This window comes from Osmerus eperlanus, chromosome 8 (assembly GCF_963692335.1).
Source record: "Osmerus eperlanus chromosome 8, fOsmEpe2.1, whole genome shotgun sequence".
Classification (NCBI taxonomy): Eukaryota; Metazoa; Chordata; class Actinopteri; order Osmeriformes; family Osmeridae; genus Osmerus; species Osmerus eperlanus.
The window spans coordinates 5,661,676-5,676,726 of record NC_085025.1 but is presented as its reverse complement, the minus strand read 5'-3'; the positions used below and the strand labels follow the sequence as shown (position 1 = coordinate 5,676,726).

General features: G+C 42.9%; 3 protein-coding genes and 1 non-coding gene across 5 annotated transcripts; 1 reads left to right on the top strand and 3 right to left on the bottom strand.

The window, feature by feature from the left end:
• Positions 1 to 1,178: 1,178 nt before the first annotated feature.
• On the bottom strand, positions 1,179 to 5,933 carry clmnb (calmin b). 2 transcript variants are annotated; one of them, XM_062466895.1, is made up of 10 exons: positions 5,501 to 5,628; positions 4,996 to 5,057; positions 4,765 to 4,854; positions 4,506 to 4,589; positions 4,289 to 4,381; positions 3,847 to 4,067; positions 3,581 to 3,774; positions 3,317 to 3,399; positions 1,811 to 3,054; positions 1,179 to 1,627 (listed from the first exon to the last, which is right to left on the bottom strand). In XM_062466895.1, the coding sequence occupies exons 1-10, from the start codon at positions 5,583 to 5,585 to the stop codon at positions 1,513 to 1,515; spliced, it is 2,271 nt and encodes a 756-aa protein (XP_062322879.1). In that variant the 5' UTR covers positions 5,586 to 5,628; the 3' UTR covers positions 1,179 to 1,512. The 2 variants fall into 2 exon arrangements, with proteins under 2 accessions (XP_062322879.1, XP_062322880.1); XM_062466896.1 differs by lacking the exon at positions 4,996 to 5,057 and having other exon boundaries at positions 5,501 to 5,933.
• Positions 5,934 to 6,335: 402 nt separating this feature from the next.
• Positions 6,336 to 6,623, bottom strand: LOC134025792 (small Cajal body-specific RNA 13). The gene has a single exon (XR_009931299.1). It is a non-coding gene; the product is annotated as a small Cajal body-specific RNA 13 (non-coding RNA).
• A 491-nt stretch (positions 6,624 to 7,114) lies between these two features.
• glrx5 (glutaredoxin 5 homolog (S. cerevisiae)) lies at positions 7,115 to 8,981 on the top strand. The gene is made up of 2 exons (XM_062466902.1): positions 7,115 to 7,545; positions 8,112 to 8,981. Exons 1-2 carry the CDS (start codon positions 7,251 to 7,253, stop codon positions 8,282 to 8,284), a joined length of 468 nt encoding a protein of 155 aa, XP_062322886.1. The 5' UTR covers positions 7,115 to 7,250; the 3' UTR covers positions 8,285 to 8,981.
• Positions 8,982 to 9,450: 469 nt separating this feature from the next.
• ints9 (integrator complex subunit 9) lies at positions 9,451 to 15,033 on the bottom strand. Its single transcript, XM_062466897.1, has 17 exons — positions 14,890 to 15,033; positions 14,575 to 14,702; positions 14,386 to 14,446; positions 14,238 to 14,300; positions 13,746 to 13,885; positions 13,550 to 13,636; positions 13,340 to 13,460; positions 12,983 to 13,117; positions 12,705 to 12,816; positions 12,131 to 12,311; positions 11,814 to 11,874; positions 11,528 to 11,699; positions 11,162 to 11,286; positions 10,844 to 11,011; positions 10,479 to 10,577; positions 10,058 to 10,195; positions 9,451 to 9,898 (listed from the first exon to the last, which is right to left on the bottom strand). Exons 1-17 carry the CDS (start codon positions 14,896 to 14,898, stop codon positions 9,722 to 9,724), a joined length of 1,977 nt encoding a protein of 658 aa, XP_062322881.1. The 5' UTR covers positions 14,899 to 15,033; the 3' UTR covers positions 9,451 to 9,721.
• Between the last annotated feature and the right edge of the window lie 18 nt (positions 15,034 to 15,051).

Genomic DNA, 15,051 nt, shown 5'->3' with positions numbered 1-15,051 from the left:
AGACAGAGTAAATGAAGTAAACATTTTACAGCCTTTGTTTCCTGGTATATGAGCTGTGATTCCTCTGTAGGCTCCCAAAACAGCCTCAATATTAGCATCCTGATTGGATGACGATTGCACTCAGCATTGCTGAGTATGAAAATGTTATCCAGGTTACATATTTTGCACTCCATGACAAATGTTATGTCCAATTTGATTCATAATTGTAACAAATATCAGCAGTGCGGGTTCAGACAGGAGAAATACCTCTTTAATAGTGTTTTTGCAGTTAAAAAACCTGAAGACTCCGTTAATGAAAATTTGTTACAGCATCATCTTCTGAAAATTCGACATTAAATCATGGAGATCGAACAAGCCAAATCCTTGCAGCTGCATTTTGTAATTGCCTGTCATTTGGTTTTAATTCACAAACAAATTCATAAAATAACCCAGTGGGGGTTGGAGAGGGTCAGGCATGTTTGAAGGAGCCTGGGGTGGGTAAAGGGGGGTGGGTATATTTTTATAGGGCTTGTTTCTAGTCAGGACTGACCACAGGTCAAAGGTCAAACCAGCAGCGAGGCCATGGGGAATGTCTGTCTTCTCTTGTGACCTACAAAGTTTGTACAGAAAATTCACAGCAGCTATGACCTGCTGCTCATTTTCTCTGTCCTCATCTTCATCATCCTCTTGTGATCCTTTCCCAGCTCCTTGTTCCCTCTGCCTGGCTAGCTCAGCGCACACTCTCACACAGCTCTGTCCAAACTCCAACACAAGGGTGTTGAAAGAATATAGATCTCTGCTTGCTAGTGCTGTTGACCTGAGGGGGCAAACTCCAGACAAACAGCCTTGGTTTGTGGTTGTTAGAGGCCCTGAATGTGTGGTGTGGGCTGACAGAACACACTCAGTACTCACACACATACACCACACACACACCACACACAATTATACACACAAACATGTTGTGTATTTGTGATGTAACATCTGGCTTGGTAAAACTGTACTGTTCACTTTTACATTTGCCATACACTGCATGTTCAAATAGTTTGTAATCAAACCATCAATCAACAACAAAACTAATTGACACATTTAATTACATTAAAAGTAGACACAATGCACTATACATAAAATATAACATTTAATATGATAAAGCTTTTCAATATTGCTTTGACTGATTAGTGTGTATCTGTGTGAATGATAAAATAATTACTTGGTAGTTTTCAGTGTGTATATGAAGGAGTCTTTAAAAGCAGCTAACGTTTATCCAAGCAACATGAACTGCATATGGAAAGTACAGCAGAAGATCAAGGGTCAGAAGTGCATCGTTCTAACCGTATTTTGGTGGTCAGAGTCAAGAAACGGTCTGTACCAGGCACACAGTGTAAAGTCACCATTCATCTACCAGGCACGGTGGAACAATTGTTCGCATACATTCTTCTTCCGAATTGTCTTTCAAATAAAATATAGGTACTGCTTTTAAATGAACTGTGAGTTGTGAATAGTTCTGTGACATCTTATTACTGGTGCCTGAGAAGGCTATCGAAGGTCCAGTCGTGGGAAGAGAAGACAACAGTAGAACAGGATCCACAAGATGAACAGTACCTCCAGCTCACCACTAGAGGGCACATCCTGGAAATACACTCTCCCAATGCTGCAAAATTGAATTACAAAAGTCAGAAAAAAATTTGAAAGGTTGAGACATCAAACATGAACCCGTTAGAAAGATAGCTGAATGCCAGTTTGAATAAGAGCATGTGCAAATGAATGTGAATGGAAAATAGAGACCCATTACATTTTGTATTCTACGGTAAATGTTTTTAAAGAATTACTTTACCGTTTTAGTTCTGTTGTGTCCTCCTCCAACTCTTCTTTCTCAGGCTCACGTTCATGCCAGCTACTTCCCACTTGTTCCTCCACGGTTCTTTCCTCCCCTCCTCTAAACCTCCATCGAATTCTAACCATGTCTTTCACAGAAGACCCTTGCCCTCCTCTCAAAACCTCTTCCTCCTCTAGGTCTGCGCTCACAGTTTCTACCTCCACCACCTCTCTCATCTCCCTCTTTTCCTCCCTCACTTCAAAATATGATTGCAGACATGCATGTTCCTTTTTTTCCTCCTCCTCCTCTGTTCTCCCTCCATCTTCCTTCAGGTCTTCCTCCCCTTTGCTTTCCTCGCCCCTTCTGTCTTCTTCCTCCATCCTCATAGCAAACATCCTCCTCACCGTAGCTTTACTAACATTGCTAACCGGATTCATCCCTCCATCTTGCTCTTTTTCAGCCTTGTTTATCTCCTGCTCAGGAACTGAATGTTCATCCTTCTGGTGGACAGCCTCCATGTCTGCCACCATCTGATCTAGCACTGGAGTTAGTCCTGGAGTTAGTCCCGGAGTTGATCCTGGAGTTATCCCAGAAGTTAGTCCTGGAGTTTGCTCTGGAGCAAGCTTGGGAGTTAGTCCTGAAGTTAGCAATTCACCATAGTCTTGATCGGACGGCCCTAAGACATCACACACCTCCCTGTTCAAACCAAGGATGTAGTTGTACGCTTCTTCCTCATCTGAGTCCAACGTGGATAGCATGTAGACGCCCTCCTCCGAACTCTGGGAGAAGATCCCCTCGTCTACGCAGCGCTCGCTGGAGATCTCCTCAGGAGCCGTCTCCATCCAGAACCACACTCCTGCATCAGCACTCTCCGCACTCAGACCCAATGGGCTAGTGGACACAGTGTACTTCAAGGAAACAGGGCTGTCAATGTTGATTTCAGTGGCGGAATTGCTTCCTGGTGTTGGACTTTTGGACTGATGAAGGGACGGGACACGAAGGACTTTAGAAAAAGTAATTTCAGGCAGGTGGGCGGGGGTTAGCCAAGGCTCATCTGAAGGACCATTGGTCTGTTTCATCCTTGGTAGCTGCTCATTGGTCATCTCCTGGCTTATGGACAAGGTCTGTGCTTCTTCACAAGAGGGGGACGTGGGCCCAAAGCTAACTGACTTCACCGGGGTTAGGCCATGGGGCTTTGGTGTTAGTTGGACATCTCTCCCTGTTAATAAAGTTTTCCTTGATTCAAAATCAGGGCGAAGGTCCTGTAATGGAAATAAAATATTAGTGTGTTCGAGAGAACACACTGGACATAATGTAGAGAAACCTAAAGTATTTTGTACCACCAGCCCAAAGCCAGTGCTCTGACCCAGGCTATTGCATGTCTGTGTTTTTTCCTATTTTACTGATGTTCATAGTGTGCTGTTTTCATACGTTAATTTACTTTAGTTTCATTGTTGAAGAAGCTGCAAAGTAAGCATTTCATTGCAAAGTATTCCTCCTGCAAACAAACTTTGATTTGCTTACTTCATCAGGGCCAGGGTAATGTTCGGGAAACTGTGACACATATGTTATGATGGACCGCTCATCTGGGGCACAGCGGGTCACATCTATGACAAAACAGAAGACACAGCAGAGTCAAACCAGTAATAAATCCCTATGTGACATTGCTTCTAAAAAAGAGCTATACAACTACTATTTGATTTGATGTATATAAATCCATATTGGTTTATTATATTTCTTTGACGCAAATTTTGCGACGATGCTCATAACAGGAAGCCGTTGTCCCACCATCCGGGTCCAGGAGAGTTGGGATTCCCAGGCTGCTCTGAGCTATCATGAAGGCCTCCCTCACATTGTCTCTGTGGTCTCTGGATAGGCTGTTTCTCAGGTCCACCAGGCCAGGGGCTACGGATTTAACCAGAGCCAGGAAAGCCAGACCACTGCTCCAGCTCGTTCCAAAGTCAAGTACGCTTACGCCAAACCTGGGTAAACAAGAAGCAGTCAATCATACAAGGAAACACATTTATAACTCTCTCGTATATCTCCTAACTTACTTTGATGTGCGTCTGTGTACCCAGTGCAGAAGTGTCTTGATAGCTTTTCCATGATGCTGTCGGTTGCTGGCAGCCTTCCTGCCCTTGGATGGCAGTGTGTTAGAGTGGTTGAAGTCATCAGTGACAGGTGAAAGGTCACAGGGTGAAGGGTAACAGCTGATGGGTAATGATGAGAGGCTGGACGAGAGATGTTTCTGGAGGCCACTTGTGACCTCTTTTATCTGAGAGGAAAAAGATGACATACCATAACATAAAGGTACCTTAACTGATTTTGAATGTATGTGTGTTAGAGAGAGAGTGAGTGAAAAGGAGAGACAGTGTTGAGAAAGGAAAGAAAATGTGAGGGGAGAGAGAAAGAGGGAGAGAGTGAGACAAGTCAGAGAGATGGGAGGCATGGGGGAGAAAGGGGGAGTGAAAGAGGAAGAGAGAAAGTGTTTTTCACTTGAAAAAATAGGATAATATTCCAGATCAAGCCCAGGACAGCAGAGGGAACGCCATCAGCAATAGTGACAACGTCAATGCTCGGTAGCTTCACCTGTAAAAAAAAACAAAACTAATAAACATAAAAAGTACAACTACATCTTGATCTACAAGGATATATTGCCAAATATGCCAGTCTGGCCCTCTATTGCTCAAGGAAATACAGAGTTGTCACTTACATGTCTGTCGTCAAGGAAAGCCAACGCCTTTGCGATGTTGTTGAGTCGGAAGATGCGGTATGAGGATGGTCTGAATCTGTGGTACTGCAAAAGAACACAAGAGTAGAAGGTTACTTAAGCAGTAGATATGTTATGAACAGAATGGTCACGTCAGTTACACTGACAATTTGATAGATGTTCATACATAATCATTGACTCTGGGTAGAAACATTGTCGATTTCAAGTTAGTCAGTCCACCTATAGCACTGTTATTCCTCACCAGTCTGCATCCAGACAGCTCCTCCAGTAACGCCAGGAGCACTCTGCCATCTTGTATATCTGTGAAGAGGTCTTCAACCTTTATTGGAAACTGGGGGAGATACTTAGTTGGCTGGACTGATACTTGACATATCATACTTTCAAGTTATGTGAATCAATGCCAGTGACTATTCAAAGTCAAAACATGGCAACAAGTAAGATAAGTGTTCAGACAACTTTCAGTGTGCCTTACTTTTTCCAAGTGTGCGTTTATCCACCTGGTGAAAGTTCTTTTCTGAATAGCTTCCCTCTCACCTGGCAGAGGAAGAAGGTGCTTTGTCTTGACTTGCACAACTCAACTCTACACATTGGTTGAAGAAACTTTACATATGTTAAAGTGAACATAACTGTGACTGTAAAAGGCCCAAGTAGATGACTAAGGGAACATGATGAGACCTGAGCGGTACTGCAAATATGTTCATCCAGAAAGCTGAATTTTAATATGACCCTGGGTTACTAATAAGCCTTTATTTGGTTTCAATGCAGCTTTTTCTTTGTTAATGAGCTTGAATGGTATTTTGTGATTTTGTAAAGAGATGTCATCAAGCCAAGGACAGTGTCTAAAAAGTATTTACATGTAATAAAAGTTGTAAATAATTACATTGTTCAAAAAACACTGCAAGATTAGACAACGTCTGACATCAGTAACAAAGTTAACACCGTCACTTCAACATCCCATTTCTGGTCAATGCAATTACCTTTGAGTACGCCAACATTAGTCTGTCCAGTAGATTCCCCCTGATCATATAGGCTCTTATCCAGGTGCCTTGCCATTAAAGACATCTCATGACAAGCGCGTCACAAAAAGGCAGCAGCCTTAGCTGAACTAGTACTGCAAGACTTCCCAGAACAATTAAATGTTTCCCTAGAACCTGTGTGACAAAACTCCCAAGACGTTGGAGGATGACGGTAAGGTGAGATGGAGCTCAGTGAACGAGATTGTGAAACAGTGATAAGCAGCTAAGTACCTTGCCTCAACACGCCCAAACCTCCTCCTACTACAGCTCACCATCCACCCAATTATTTAGTGGATGAACAGTTATACTTTTGTTTTCGTCATGTCACAAGCACATGTCAGATGCTTGGAGTGATCCTGATGCTTCGTCAAGTGGGTTTCTCATTGCATCTGAAACATGTATTTTGATGGAAAATTACGTTAAGGCATTAACATTCAAGGATAACGTTGCAGACACCTGTGACCGATTGAAAGCAACTTTATTTTGAAACAAATTTACAGGCAATTGGTGTACAAAGAGGCCTTTTACTATAGGATATCTGGTCAGTTGAAGCCCGGAGAGGTTCAGCATTTCCTGGAAAAGAAGCACACCCATACAGAAATATTAGGTGACCCATTAAAACATTTAATATTGGGCAATTTCTTGCTCGGCTAATTAATTACCCGTTATAATTTTCTACTTTGGGAAAAGTGGGTCTAACCTGTTAAAAGAAATGGTAGATACATTATTTTCGAATGATTGAGGATAATGCAATAATTGAAATTCTGAACAGGTGTGGTGGCCCTGGTCAGATAGACGATGTGGAGGCCGAACTGTTTGTCAGGTACAGCTCTTCCTGTCAATCAATATCTGCCCCCCGCGCAATGCTTTCTCTGCCTGCTTCAAGAAAGGTGACGGTTACTAAACGGCACTGTCACCACCGTGGAAAGCAGGGACTCCCTAAGGAGAAATGTACTAGGAACATCGCACGTGAAACTCCTGAGACTCCAGAAGTCACGCCTTAGCTTCTTTGACTTTACTTTATGCTACCTTGTTCAGCTGCCAACAACTTTCTTTGTTTGAAGCTACATCACAAGATAGCAATTGAGGGACTGTGGGACTGTGATAGTCGTGCTTACTAGAAAAACGTTCTTCATGTTTAGACATATAGCACTAAAGCATTAGCGGGAATTTCCATTATATGGCAAGAAAGACTAACAATTATGTTCTACGGCAAAACCTGAAATACTTACATGCAGCTTCCTTCAGTTGAATTCAGATTGAATGCGTCAACAACGACTTCTTACTTTCTGGTTTAGACACGCGTATATATGCATATCACCCCGGAAACACACCTAACATACCGTTTGATAATGACATGTTATTTTAACTTGCGTCATTGTTATATATGTTTATTTTTCCTATGATATAGATACATTTATTCATATCATTTGTACGATTTTTGTTTTAAACTAATAATTTAACTTCTGTTTAATCCATTTTAAAACTTGCGTAAGCGAAGTGATTGACGTAATATTTAACCAATGACACGCGAGCCTGACTTTGTAAAGTCCAATGAATGATCGTTCTTACATATTACTTCCTTCCATCCTTGACTTACTGAGGAGTAGAATGTTTGTGTCGCGACTGTAAATTGTGTTAAAGTGCGACAGTTAATATAGCCTATCTCTTAATTTGTGATTCAATTTCTCGTTTGACGTCGACTGAAAACATGAACAACCTCCTTAGGTCGACTGTTCGTTGTCTGCGGGCGAATTCGTTGGCGTATCTGCCAAAGCAAGCTGATGGACATGTCTCGTTTGTGTCCGCCCGACTAATGTGTGCGGCAGACCAACATAAAGACCTTGGTGACATGATAAAGAAAGACAAAGTTGTCGTGTTTATGAAAGGTACACCCGCACAGCCGATGTGTGGCTTCAGCAATGCCGTAGTTCAAATCCTCCGGATGCATGGAGTGGATGACTATGCAGCTTACAACGTGTTGGACGACCAGGATCTGAGACAAGGTCAGTGTGACAAGTTGTTGTACTAACGTTAGCTTGTTGTTTTGCTCGTTGGGTTTTGATGTCTTTATGAATTCATGCTAAAACTCATGACGTTTTTGACTTCTTAGCCAAGACTAGCCTTAGCTTAACGACAACGTTTACAAAACGTTTATTTCAAGCCATTTTTGTGTGTTCGTTTTTGGCCCTTGACTTTAAAGTAGTGGTAGGTTTTTATTCCTAACGTTTTATCAGTATTCTGCAGCCGGACCCTGGGCGTGGTGGGCCTACATGTAGAAAGCTGGACATGACGTGCCTGACTAGTTACAACGTTGACAATACCAAGAATAATGCCGGTGTCATTGTACTTGCGTAAACTCTGCAAAAAACAAGGAAGCTATGACAAACGCTTTGCTTGCTGAACAGTGTCATTTACACTGTACCAGACTTGTCATTTGATATGATATTCATTTTACAACTCACTCAAATGTTGAAATATTGGTCAATGAATCAAGGTAATTTTATGACCAATGTATGAGCATTTATACGCAACAATAAGTGTAATTCACAGTAAACCTTGTCTCCCACAGGCGTGAAGAGCTTCTCTAACTGGCCCACCATCCCTCAGGTGTACTTCAATGGGGAGTTTGTCGGGGGTTGTGATATCCTGTTACAGATGCACCAGAGTGGAGACTTGGTGGAGGAACTTCAGAAGCTTGGTATCCGCTCTGCACTGATGGACGCAGAGAAGCAGTCCAAGTAGAAATGGGCACCAATACAAATCCGGAGGTTGACTGTAACTACTCGTCACCAATCGAACCCACATGGACACTGACCTGTTAGACACTTCTGTAGATCGATCTGGCGAAAACCCCTTCTCAAGCGATGTTGTTTTGTTTGATTTCAGTTTAAAGGTTTACAAGTCTGGAAGAATGTTGCTTGTACCTGCTCCGACCCCTCAGATCTACAAGTGCCTATAGGTTAGAGAAACAGCTGACGTTGACTTGAAGTTCACATAAACCTCCGTGTCTGAAGGTGCGTCATGTGACCTGCTGAAGACCAAACTGCCCTCAGGTTACCAAGGAGATGTGGTGGATGAGCACCAGTCTCCTCTCAGACGCACTGCCACCTGTAGCTCTTTTAAACTGGTTAAAACACTTCACAAACTTCTATTCCTGCTTAAACAGATAGCTCCCAATGTAAGGGAAGCAGTTTTTTCTGTAGTATCTGTTAACGTGACAAATGAAGGGAAGAGATGGGTTAAATTGCTCACACTAACTTCACAACCACTTATTTCCTACACAACACCCTTTCCATCTTCTGCATATAGTACATCTGTGTTATCCAAGCTACCCTTGTGTAGAACGCTGTATATTTAAGTCAATGTACATTGAAAATATATTATGTATTTTAGCAGCATGTAAACTGATTAATTATGGAATTAAATATTTTGCAATGATTATCCTGGAAGTTACCTTTTAATTTGATACCTTCATCCTGAAAAAACAGTTTACTTCAAATTACGTGTTTTGCTAAGCTTGTAAATAGTGCTCAGTCACGGTGTTATAACTCCTATAAGGGGGGTCAGATGGCTGAACGGTTAGGGAATCGGGCCTTGGGCAAGGAACTTCACCCTAGTTACCTCGGGGGAATGTCCCTGTACTTACTGTAAGTCACTGGATAAGAGCGTCTGCTAAATGACAATGTAAATGTAACAAGCCTTTTCTGTCCACCTGCACAATAGCACAGAAAGATACAATGTGTCCTTAAAAAAAAAGCTTCTGTATTGAGGATTATCAGATCAACCAACTTTTGGATTTAATCTCTAAGGCACCATTTGCTTTCATCTAGTGTTACCTGCCAAACCCCCAAATAGAATTCTAACAATGTTCCATGTTCACATAAGAAAGACCAAAGCTGAGGTTCTAGTTAAGTCTAAAAATACATATTCCAAATTGGAATTTTATTACAAAAAAGCTATTTTACAAATATTAACTGTAAGATAATGGTAACACACCCCTTTTAAACACACAACGATATGGGTTGACTTCCTAAACCCTCCCAAGTCCAAACTTCTCTTATAATGGGTCCTAGGTATTAATAGAGCATGGAGGAAATATCAAGGACCAGCTGTTACTCAGTCCTGGAGGATGAGGGAGGTACAGACAGGGGAGGGAGAAGGGGATGTTGATGTCAGGGTTCAGAGCTTCTGTAAGAACCTCAGCACCAGGTCTCGCAGGGTGGTGCGCAGCGTCTCGTTGTTGTCGCACACAATGTGCGTCCCGTCCTCCTCCAGCTGGATCAGAGTGTCCTCGGTCTGCAGGTGGAGCATGTGGCCGTCTGCCGTCTCCTCCACCTTCACCTCCGTGATGCCGTGCTGCAGAGAGCACAGAAGCAAACCAAATGGTTGTAGATCAGTGGTCCCCCCCGTATTACTAGGCTTCCCACTAGGAAGCCTAGTAATACGTACACTGATTAGGAGAATGGAATAAAAGAATAGGAAATACAGCAGTCAGAAAGCTTGGACAAGACTCACCTTGTGGAGGGCGGTCAGGAAGGCCTCCAGGGGGATTGCTCCACTGAGGAGAGGTTTGGGGGCCAGCAGCTCTGGGGGATCCTCCATCACCCTCTTCCTCTTCTTACTAGGGGCCACGGGAGGGGGCTTGGGCACCGACTGGCCATGCACAGAGATCAAAGACAATCAGTTGTACACACACACACACACACACACACACACACACACACACACACACACACAACTGATCGCATATCAGTTTATGATGAAAGTCTAAAATTCAAGTGAATTCCAAGACAACTATTATATTTTTTGTATTCATGATAAATCAATTTACATGCAGCTAAACTGCATTTATTATGTATATAACAAATGAAATGACTTAAATGTACTCGGTCTGAATTATTTTCCTTTCATAATGCGTACCCCAATCTTGTATTACCTGGAGCATGTGTTTGTTGTCCTTGGACTGTAGGACAGCCGACACTGTTGCAACAGAGATGCCAGGCTTGATCTCAGAGGGGACAAGGGACCGGGCCAACTGTAGAATTACACCTTCAACTCATTACAGAACACAGGACACACACAACCTGAGGCTATTTGGGCCTAGTCTCCCTTTGACACAAAGGTCTGCAGCACCATTCAACCAGTAACATCCTCTTTTTTGGGTGAGCATAACTCAGTGGTATTAACTCAGTATTTGACTGCAGAACAAGAGCCTTTATACCCTCAATACATTTATTGAGGGCATAAATAGTATAAATGTATACCGTTAATAAATAAGTATTGATCAACGCTAGTCCCCACCTCAGGCAGCAGTTGGATGCGTTCGTAGTGCCGTCTGAAGGGCAGGCTCAGGACGGAACAGCGCCGGTACGGCATGGGAGCAGGCTGCAGCTCTAGCATCAGGTCTGAGCGGTGAGGCTGGGCCAGGGGAGGCTGGGTGTACTGCTCTGGGCACACCACATGGAGGGGCTGTGTGGAGCACAAATGAGAGAGCACATGCATGGGCCTGTAGTGCTGCAACCATCTTTTTTTTCAAAACAAACTCACCCCAACTACTTTCTGAATCAATTCCAATCTGATATGGATAAAATGAGGGTATTAGAGGTGTGCGGTGGATACCTGGACCTCCTTGAGGAGCTTGGACACCTGGTGGAAGTTGAGGCGTGTGTCGATGGGGCAGTAGACACACTTCATGGCCAGAGGCTGGTAGGGGGACAGGGCTTCTAGGTAGGAGAAGTCGGGCTCTGGGGAGGTAGGAAAACAGGGTCACACACAGTCTTGTAACTACAGTGAATAAAGTGTACTGATGGTTTGACAATTATAACTGGCAAATTCAGTGCACAATCCCCTTTGATTAGCCTTTTCCAATTAAATCTTCAATCCCGAGCATACACACATTTTAATTGGTGCAGGTCAAACTAAAACACAAAGGCCATTGTGTGTGTGAGAGATGTCTTTCCTGCAACACAGGTTTATTAATCTCACCAGTGAAGATGATGGTGTTGAGGCTGGACTTCCCCCACAGCTCCAAGAAGTGAACCACATCACCGAAACGTAGGGAAGGGTGACCGGTAAACACCACGCATGGCTGACGGAACTCGCTGCTGAAGCTGCCATGGATGGTGGGGTAGTGCTTCAGCTTGTTGGTCTGGATCAGCTAAACAGACCGGTTAAAGAGATTGAACTATTAGAGTTTGCCCAAATTGGGGACCAAAGGGCTCTAGTAACTGAATACTAATAATCATAATAATGAAACTGTTTCTAGTCTTACCTCTGCATGAGGAAAAGGAGGTTCTGGAAGATAGACCTTTGACTGTTTGTTGTGACAGAGCCTGAAATAAAGAGAAGACAAGCTGGTAAAGAAGGGAAAGTTTGCCAAAGCTAGCACACAAACACTGTACACAAGAAGAAATCAAGGATTTCCTGTGTGAGTATGTTAGTCACAATAAGTAAATTAGCTACTGCCTTATTATCTGTTCACATATTCTATCTTACGTTCTTCCAAAGCTCAGGTCATGTATATGTAGCTTTGGATAAAAGCATCTGCCAAACTAATCAAATGACATTTTAAAATGTAGATATGCTGACCACTCAGCAAAGATTTGTGAGAACTCCAGGGAGCTGTTGGCCACGGGGGATATGAAGTAGAAAGGTGTGTTTCCGAGGTTGGCGTTCTCTATGAACTGGTACAGGCACTCCAGAAGATCGTAGATCACTCCAGAGGAGTAGCAAGGCACCAGCACGTTGCCCCCTGCGCGAATAGTCATGGCTGCAAACAACAGTGGACAGTTCGGTCACACCAAGTGAAAGACTGGCCAGTGGAGACACTTTAGCCTCGTTCTGGTTCAGTTAGTTCCTCAGTGGAGTTTTTGCAGACTCCTGTGTCTTTGTTTGCAAACTCGCTCATTCTATACGACTGTATGTTTGTGTTTAAGGATGGGTATAGATCAGCAGAAGAACATTTGACTGCAGATCAAGAGATCACAGGTTCAAATCCCCCTCTGTATGTCACTCTGGATAAAAGTTCCCAATAAATGAAAATTAACATTTAAAAATTATTTCCTAGAATCACACAACACAAATAAAACAAGAGATTTTAAGAAATCTTCAGGGTCCCATTGTTGGGTAGCTAGGACAAATATTCAGTTTAAAGCCAACTTACCCAGGTTACTGCAGAAATCTCCCAGCATGCCATCTGGGTTGGCAGTTGGCATTTGAGTGAGGCCAGTCAGGATGAGAACATCACTGTTCTTCAGTGAGCTCTGATCCATTGGCTGGAAAAGGGATATGTTGAGGTATATTCAAGTTAACATCCTGTACAACAACACTTTTCCAGTTGTGAAAATACAGTTTATGCTTTATTCAAATTCATATATTTCCCTCTTTGATCCTGAACGAAGTTCAAGATTTAGCCAAATGTACTGAGCGTGTGAGACTCACCTGAGGATGAGTGGTGAGAAGGGAGGATCCAGACACATAGGACACTTTCTCATAATGGGATTGGATGATCCAGTTTGAGCTGCCCAATGAGTAGCCGGAGCTGAGGGGCGTGACCTGCACAGCGCCAAACAGTTCCTGGACAGCAAAGATATTGGATATGTTTTAAGTCAGTACAGCTTTTGACTGCAGATCAAGAGGTTGCAGGTTCAAATCCCCCTCCTGTATGTTGCATTGAATAAAAGTGTCTGCTTATGCTTAACGTACTGCATTATTATTACACAAAGCAACACAATAAAATAAGCATCTCTATGGTTAGTGTGGATGTTATGCTGAATGTTTTCAGGAGGAAACTCTCACCACTTTCTGGGAGTAGCCCACAAGCTGGACTTTGCTGAGAGCAGAGTTGACCTCTTGAATGCTGTAGCTTCGCTTCCATGCCCACACATGAGCAACATCTTTTAGTGGTCCAGGTAGCAGCCTACAAACACAAAATGACACAGAATGACCCAAAACAGGTGGTAGACCCCACCCAGGAGACAATCTTAGCATATTTTAAGATTTGCATACCTTTGTATTTCCTTATTCTTCCAGCAGACGGCAGACTGAGCCTTGGGTACCCTTTCCATGAAATTCACCAGCTCCTCCATTAGCAATCTGAAAATGTTGAAGTCAAGTGATCTCTTAAGTTCAAACTCTCACTCAAACTCTGTTTGATGATACATATTCCCCAGAGCTGTTACTGTGATGATGTAATTCCCCTCACCTGCCTATCTGGAGAGTTGGCTCTGTGGCGTACACCGTTCCAGTGAAACCGGTGTGTTCAGTGATGTAGGGGAGGGCCATCATACAGTGATAGTTAGAAATCAATATGACATCAATGGTGGATAAGTCAAGCAGCTCTTTCTGAGGAAGACAGAGAGAAGAGAGAAAGTGAAAAAAGTAAACAGCTGTTATCAGAGACCTGTAATGATGATCTGAACTTAAGTGGAATAGTCAAAATATGGCTAACTGTCTGTAATGAAAACATGTACAATCAATCTGCACATAGGTGGTGAAACAAACAGTGTGTATAGTGCTGTGTAGTTTGTCTTACAGCTGGTTTGGTGCTTCACGACTAAGACAATTCTAATATAATCCCCCATGCCCCATTTGGTAGCTTCACAAACTGGTAAATTACATATGATAACAATTTTGTATATAGCATAACATCTACTATTTATTCAGAAGGTAAAGGCTGTACAACTTTATTTTTTACCTCTGGGAGACAGAACTCTGGTTGTGAGTCCACAAAAACACGACCTGCACACTCCTTGAGTTCCTGAAAGACCGACAGGTAGGTACAACATCAGTTGAATACATAGTAATCAAAACGTGGATAACTTGGGTACACAATGTCGTGATACCTTCTGCAGGTTAACCGTGCCATCTTTGGAAATCCACCCAGGTAGTTTGGAGAGCCTTGGACTGAAAGAAAGGAGAAAGCATAGGCAGTAGGAATAGTTACAGAGGAAAAGTACAGCACGAATGTAGCGTCGTGTTAATGGATATGGCGAATACTGCTTTGTATGGCCTGCCGATAGACCCACACTCACCTGTGCACCAGAGGAAGGGGAAGGAAGTTGAGGACAGACGTGGTATCCAGCCCACAGTCCAACATGATGGTGGTGGATTTAAATTTGAGAACATTGCATGGCAATGTAGGGTGTCCAGATAGGCAGTACTAACAGCAGACAACAAATATACAATTAGACACATGCTATCTAAGAAAGCATAAATGCAAACAACAACGCGAGAACGCTAGCTAGTTAGCTGGCAGTCTAGCTACCAAGTTGAAAGATAGTTTGGTCTTGGTTTGTAGCATCCAAATAAAACGGTATGAAAATTGCCCCAGCTGTAGCTCCACTCACCAGTTTCATCGTAGAAGCTGTTTGCTAGCTAGCTTCCACTACAGTATCTTCAATTCGATCATGTAGCCAGAGAATGTCTAATATAGAAAAAACAGGCTCTGATGTAGCGTCAATTTCATGTAGGCTGCTACGTTTCTTGTTTTGTCCCACATTGTGTAAATA

What these genes read in the sequence shown, in the direction of transcription:
- clmnb (XM_062466895.1), bottom strand. Translation starts at nt 5,585, where the DNA reads ATGTCTTTAATGGCAAGGCACCTGGATAAGAGCCTATATGATCAGGGG. An exon ending in TAATGTTGGCGTACTCAAAG is followed by an intron (nt 5,058 to 5,500) that starts GTAATTGCATTG and finishes TTCCTCTGCCAG; the next exon opens with GTGAGAGGGAAGCTATTCAG. An exon ending in ATATTATCCTATTTTTTCAA is followed by an intron (nt 4,068 to 4,288) that starts GTGAAAAACACT and finishes TTTTCCTCTCAG; the next exon opens with ATAAAAGAGGTCACAAGTGG.
- ints9 (XM_062466897.1), bottom strand. An exon ending in AGATTTCTGCAGTAACCTGG is followed by an intron (nt 12,312 to 12,704) that starts GTAAGTTGGCTT and finishes TGTTGTTTGCAG; the next exon opens with CCATGACTATTCGCGCAGGG. An exon ending in GCATCCAACTGCTGCCTGAG is followed by an intron (nt 10,578 to 10,843) that starts GTGGGGACTAGC and finishes GTAATTCTACAG; the next exon opens with TTGGCCCGGTCCCTTGTCCC.
- glrx5 (XM_062466902.1), top strand. Translation starts at nt 7,251, where the DNA reads ATGAACAACCTCCTTAGGTCGACTGTTCGTTGTCTGCGGGCGAATTCG. An exon ending in CGACCAGGATCTGAGACAAG is followed by an intron (nt 7,546 to 8,111) that starts GTCAGTGTGACA and finishes TGTCTCCCACAG; the next exon opens with GCGTGAAGAGCTTCTCTAAC.